Source organism: Dendroctonus ponderosae, unplaced genomic scaffold (assembly GCF_020466585.1).
Source record: "Dendroctonus ponderosae isolate FM_Combo_2020 unplaced genomic scaffold, Dpon_F_20191213v2 Dpon_F_20191213_2, whole genome shotgun sequence".
Taxonomy (NCBI): Eukaryota; Metazoa; Arthropoda; class Insecta; order Coleoptera; family Curculionidae; genus Dendroctonus; species Dendroctonus ponderosae.
This window is the reverse complement of record NW_026018165.1, coordinates 7,394,486-7,401,340: the sequence shown is the minus strand read 5'-3', so window position 1 is coordinate 7,401,340 and position 6,855 is coordinate 7,394,486. Positions and strand designations below refer to the sequence as shown.

The 6,855-nt window shown below is 33.1% G+C and overlaps 1 protein-coding gene across 1 annotated transcript in view; it reads right to left on the bottom strand.

The window, feature by feature from the left end:
- LOC109537817 (G protein-coupled receptor kinase 1) overlaps positions 1-6,855 on the bottom strand; it is a 64,967-nt gene that overhangs the window by 9,436 nt on the left and 48,676 nt on the right. Inside the window, exons 5-6 of the mRNA XM_048664255.1 lie at positions 2,206-2,307; positions 422-535 (exon numbers count right to left, since the gene is read on the bottom strand). Coding sequence (XP_048520212.1) covers positions 422-535; positions 2,206-2,307 — 216 coding nt within the window. The remainder of the gene's footprint in view (positions 1-421; positions 536-2,205; positions 2,308-6,855) is intronic.

Here is a 6,855-nt window from a genome sequence, read left to right as displayed (position 1 = left end):
ACTTTACTGGTTCGAATTACTACCAACTATTCCAAGCTTTCTGCTAAAATTAGATATTTCAGTGCATACGAAATCTTAATTCCCTTATTTCAATACCCAGGCTGTCGAATCGAACGAGAAATTCCAACACTAAATACTAGCTTAGTCTTAGTCGCAACGTACCCAAAAAAGTTTTCAGTGAACATAATGTTGCATTAGGAAATTATCCGGCTTCAAAACAAGCGATTTACGAAATGCAGGATTTTGTGGTAAAATGGAATTCGGAATGGGGAGTTAACGACTGCTAAACAGCAAAACTTTTGCCATTAAAGCTTTGCTGTAATTCTGTTGGACAAATACAAAACGTGGTTTTATTTCGACTCGTTTGCCACGAAATTGCATTTTATTGAGACTAGCAAAATGCCGTGCTTAAATATAATCATTGGTGATAAAGTCGATTCGAAGTTTCGACTATAGTTACCTCAAAGACCGCCGCAGGTGCTTGTTGCTTGATGAGGTGATCCTGAACGTGTTGAAGGGCCTCTTTTGAATACTCCTGTAAGTAAACGTGGCTATAGATAGTAAACATTGATTATATAATATTAATTCGTTAGGGAACAGAAAAATATCCATAACGAGCGAAAGCTACAGTACTTCTGAAGGAATCGGTTAGAATATTCAACATTCATCACATAAAAAAAGCTTTTATGGTATGAACCATTTCCTAACTTGCTAACATAATGTCAGATATCAACGAAAGATGATACTCTTACGGCGTTGTTAAAATTAACTGTGGAAGTATGTTTGGTTTTCCTAATAAAAAAAAACGAACATGATATTTGCAGATGGGAAAACAATGTGTAGAACAGTCTCATATAATAACCCAACAGGGACACGATCCAATAAAAATTAGTCTAAAGACAAACATACTTCAGCAAGCAAATAAACTCCCCATGAAATATAATAAATTGAGAGGAACTTGTCCCTGGAATACCTCGAAAATATTTTATTTTTACTCTAAAATCAGATTGAACACATTTTAATGTAATTATATGTAAGTATGCTACTCTCAAATCACTCTTGGTCATGGGTGAGAATTTCAATCCCAAAATAAAGTTAATACAAAATTTTATATGAATTCAGGCAGTTAATGTCTAACATTGTTAAGTGGCAAGATAACAGAAATGGTTTTTTTTCGCAAAAACTATGAATCCTACAAGAGTTTACAAAGAGCACTAAATTGTGAATAAATGATTAGTGCATCAACCAAAAAAAATTAGTTTATTTTATCCACCAAATGAAAAGTTCTGGTAGTTTTTATACCACGACATACAAGAATTCACCACTTGTTGAAAACGGATGAACTCGATTGTTTCTTCAAACTATGAGTCATGCATAAGAACGAATTCACAGAAAGTTTCACTAAAATACAATTAAAATACAATATTATTCTTCCGATATTTCAAAAAAATATATTTTTTTTTGAAGAACTTTAACCATCAATAACGGTGCCAGACATTTTTTGTTGATAAAAGTTAGGTCAGATCGTCCTCTTTTGATGCAAATAATATTGCAGTATCCTTTTGATAATGTTCTTACGGAACAGCCTGTATTTAAAGAATTCAAATTGAAATTTTGACATTCGACAAATTCGTTTTTAATTCGAAGTTATGAAGTAAACTTCAATAAACATTTGAAATAAACGATTTAAAGAAATAAATTGATTAAAACATTTCACATACACGAAAAGTAAATCGTTTTTAATACGCTATTGTTCTGTATTTAATTATTATTAATAAATAATTAATACTGAATTCAACTGTGCCCAAAAACCGTGCAAAAAATTGCTGTCATCAACAGTTTATTTTAAGCCTGGATATTAAAATAGTTTAATAAATTGATTTTTAAGCCATCAATTTTTAGAGACAACGCAGATATTTTATAAACCAGTCCTAAACATTCTTATGACGTTTTGGGGAGGCTACCAGACATGTAATATTTTAAACCTACACAAAATTGCAAAACTATTATATAGGTATATAAAAGATAGTAATTAAAAAAAATTCGAATAACCGATTCTTCATATGATTCGTCTGTAGCCATTTGCTCTAATACGTTTTGTTTAAACCGCCCTGTATATTTTCCTGTTACCTTGCCATGTGGCCAATTACGAAAGTTTTATGACATGCGTTGCGTTGTTAATTAGCCAATTAACGGAAAACTCACATGCGTCCGTGCTAAGAGCTCCTTCATAATAAAATTATCGTAAATTTCTTTGGATTTTTCCTGTCGCTCTCCATGCGATTCCAGTTTTTCATACTCCTTTATCTGCAACAAAAAAAGTAATTACGAAATAGCCTGATAAATTATAAGTACGGTGTAACAACGATATGCATTATACATTTTTAGTAAATCCGGATAATCATCAATGTTCTGATGGCATTATTAGGTAAAAGTTACGTAATTGTACTGGCCGTATTTCAATCGTTTGAAAATGGGATTAAATTGATGTAAAAATGTAAAGTGTATGTCTGCTGTACAAATCCAAACTGTTAAATTATTGGCGATTCTATCGAGTAAAATGCCATAGTTGGAAACTTGCTACTTGTTCGAATTATGTTTGCGAGACAAGACATTTTGATTGAATTGTCCATGAGAAGCATTTGAATTAAGTGAAAACTCGCATTTTCATATATTATCTCGCCTATTAATTAAGTATATTTGCTGGAGCTTAAATTTTCGACTAGTTCAGTATGAAAAATACCAATCGCCTGCAGTATAGGATGTTTTCCCTGCAATCTTTCAGCAACAGTTCACAAAAAACAGCCGATTAAAATATTCGTGCCATAGAAGAATATTTGCAAAAAAACTCATTGAGAACGTCAAAGGGGCGTCTTTAGCTCTACACAACGAGGTGGATTTAAAAATTCAATGGCAAAGAAGTCGGTTTTTGATTAGAACGAGTCTTTAGAGGTTTATTGCAGCCTGAATAATTTACTCGCGCCGAGATTGCACTTTCCGCTCTCCTTGGATAGATAGGTCAACCTGCTATTTGCTCAACGGTACACTCGGGAAAGCCCAGATTTTCGTAAGTTATCTTTTAAAAAATCATGTTTTGCTGCATAAGAGCTTTATGGAGGGTTTTGAAAGTACTCATAAATAACAATCGGTTCATCTATTGATAAATAATGCAGTGGGTTTGGGCTTGATGTACGGAATACACATATCAACGTTCATAATCAATGGCATTTAAATGAATTAGAGGTTTGAAAAACGTAGTATTCACTAATCGATGAACGAAATAACAACTCAGGATCGACGACTATGTATTTTGATTTGGAATAGCTGTAATTTGATGACTTTTAATGTATTGTAATTATGTAGGTTCGATTTTAGTACCTGTATGCAGGCCGATCTCTTTGCCAATGCTATTTGTAAACTTCGAATATCGTACTTACATACATTTAAATATAATGTTTCAATTATTAACTGGTTTCCGACAATGAACTATTTTTTATTGAAAATTTAGAAGCAGAATAAAATTTTGCATTTATTTACTTTATAAAACACAAACGTTTTTGTTTTGTCCTTGAACGGCATCAAAGATAACAAAAATCAACATTACTGCTATAAATGTTCATCCATTATGTGAGATATTAGAAAAATAACGTCGTTCCTTCTTTTGCGATTCCCTCAGACTTTATTGAGTAGCGTATTCAGTCTTTCACTCGCCTATTTTCTTGTTGTTGCTTATAGGCGTAGATATTCATTCGCTATAATAAGTTCATGATAAAGTAGAATATAAAACTTATTGTCATAGCATCTGAAATTCAACGTGCATATTGTTTCCAAGTCCCATTTATCCAGAATGAACCTAACATTTTATAATTTCGTAACAAATCATCAACAAACTGAAAAACGTCGTTGTTACATGTTATTAAATGGGCTTTATAAGATATTTCAAAAAACGCAACAGAGCTATTCGAAAAAATCAAATATAATTTTAGTTGATTTAAATGACTTAACGATTGGATTTTGCTAAAAATAGCATCATTATATTATAGTGAGCACTGAAGAGGTTTTAGGTCTTGTGGCTTGTAAATATGGTTTGTTCTGTTTTTTATTTCAAAGGCTGATGAAACAAACTTTGTTGTTTTTTCCTATACTGCAACAACACCTGGTAAATTTAAATCGGACAAACAATTTTTTTCTAGAAACATCAGCACTTTGATTATGGTTTGTTAATTTAATTTGTTCAATTCTAGAATGGACTAATTCCTCTCCTCCTTTCTTAGTGCCTCCTTCCATTCTAACAAACTTCGATTTTAAGTATTTGTTTTTAACTAGATCAGAGAAAACTGTAAATCTGTACAATATCAAATTGTAAGTACTTAAAGTGTAACAGAACCGGAAAATTATCTTGGCTTAGCAATACCGTCATAAGGAACAATATTTATTTACAGTAGCTAAGTGACTCCTTACTGGCTGTAAAACTTGCGTAAATAACAAAACCGCTTTACCCATCAATTTAAAATATCTACTTGACTAAATTCAGCAAAGAAACGTGCCCTTAGAGAAAATTCCCGTCAACCCCAAAACACTTTCAGGCTCAGTTTCTTCTCCATTCGGAAATTATTTCCATGCCACTGCGTTCTCCATTATCCGCAGAGACAAATAATCTTGAGAATGAACGCACGTCATAGATATATAAAGACAATTCGGAATTATTTTGAGCTGGAACTTCGAAATTCGAATGTTTGCCTTCCTACCAACTAAATTGGAACAAATTAATCTGGAAACACTGAATATTCTAAGATTCGTTTCATATTAATTCGGTGGGTCTAATATACCATACAATGCATCTAAGAGCATTCAAAGTAACAAGAGTCGCTCTGAGATGTTTGTGCTTTATGTTTCTACGGATTTGCACAATAAAAAACAATCTACTTTTCGGTTTTAACTATTTAGTGAACTTAAGATCTATTAGAATGGGGAATATATTTGCTAAAAAATATTCCATTGACCACTCTAATTTGCAGATCTAGATTACATTTTCGTCTACTCAAAATACATCTATCCGAATGTTATTTTCTTGTTAAATCTTATAATATGGCGTAAATAATTGCCGGCAAATTTGCAAACAAACAATGACCAGTATTGAACAATTGCCCGTGAAACATCTTGAACAAAGCAATTTTAAATATTTCGACGAAATAATGTCTGCACAAACGTGGATAAAAATTCAATTTGACGTATTTTTACCGAAAATTTGCTATTGTTTTGGGGCTTACTGTTTTCAGCACAAAATGCTTTTAATGTTCGACGCTTTTATTTGCTGTGGAGTTTGCTCAGGGCACGAATGGCAAATTACGAGTACGTCTTTTTACTCGTGTCTGATGTTATTTATCTCAATTTTAGTGATTTCCACGTCTCTGTGCTGGAAATGAAAGCTTTATAAAAAATATGGGTGTTGGATAAGAAATAATATACATATACATTTGTCAGCAAATTCTAACTGATTGTGATGATAATCGAGGTTTCGTAATATGCATACCATTGATACATTAATTATAACATTGACAAGTCACACTTAAAACAATGATTACACGTTAATAGATGCCCTTAATATTAAATCGATGTATTACCGTAACCCTTAACATTGTTAAAGTTCAGCCATCCCAAATGCAGTTTTCGCTCGTCGAGTTTTAGCGCTCTGAAATTTAATGAAATAAATTGCATCTCAAAAACCAGCCTTGAAAGGCAAAATTTCGCAAACGATTTAAGGAAGACAAAATACAGGAAAAACTGCTTGCATAGCAAATTTACAGCACATTAGTCAACAAGGATCCTCTAGTCGCAAAGAGACGAATGACCCAAAAGCCTTATTCTGAGCCCGCCTCCGTTAAATTCCGACATGTCCCTAATTTCGGTGAAGGCATCAGTCTCTCTCTTGCTTCAGAATCGATTTTTCGCTTTTCCAAGGGTTTACGCCTTCCCACTTACGTTACATCGTTTCCAACCTGCGAAAGTTAATGTGCTGCATTTTTAGGGTAGGTCATATTAATTCCGTTCACGTACAAGAACCACATTTTTAGAAGACTGCGTTAAATATTTATTTAGCAATTCTAGCCCATTTTCAGCTACAAAAAATGGTTTGCATTGTAGCTCATAGTGAAAATGTCTAATTTCTTTTGGAAAATCGAACCTTGAGCAAACCCAACATTAAGGTAGAAAACCTCTTTAAGTTTGAGGTCATTCAATAGTTGAAATGCTGAATAGCCCCTTACCGGCTTATGCTTCAATAACAAGTCAAGTGGTAGATAGGAAGCAATGAAATCAGGCAATGTATATATTTGAAGACTGCAGCCAGGCGTAATGTACAATTCTAATTCGATAATCTGAAGAATCCTTAGGTAATCAGCCCTGTGCTGTATCACTCACGTTAACTTTAACGTGCATGTTATCCGTCAAACACGTTATGTGGCTCCAACTGGTGTGTTGTATCAGTAAAACCTTTATATTATAACAGGCGCACGCTATCGACGAACGTTATATGAAGAAATATCACTTCAGAATAACAGCATCAAATCACATGCCGCTTTCGAACTTAACGTGCATCCCTCGAAGTTAACTTCGGGGAATAAATAAAACAATGGTGTTTAATCAGAGCGTAGTTTTGTCTTTTAGCTATAATTTGTTTTTAATTTAAAAGAAAAATATGTCCTTTGGTGGTCTTATAAGGTTAAGTTTATTAGGACAATAGGAAAATGGTCTTGAAAATAAACTTTATTTTCCTCCACAAACTCTACTAAATTTTCAAATTGTTTGCGGGTTGTTTTTGTGCCTCTTCTGTACATGCTCCATTGAAAGTGTTTG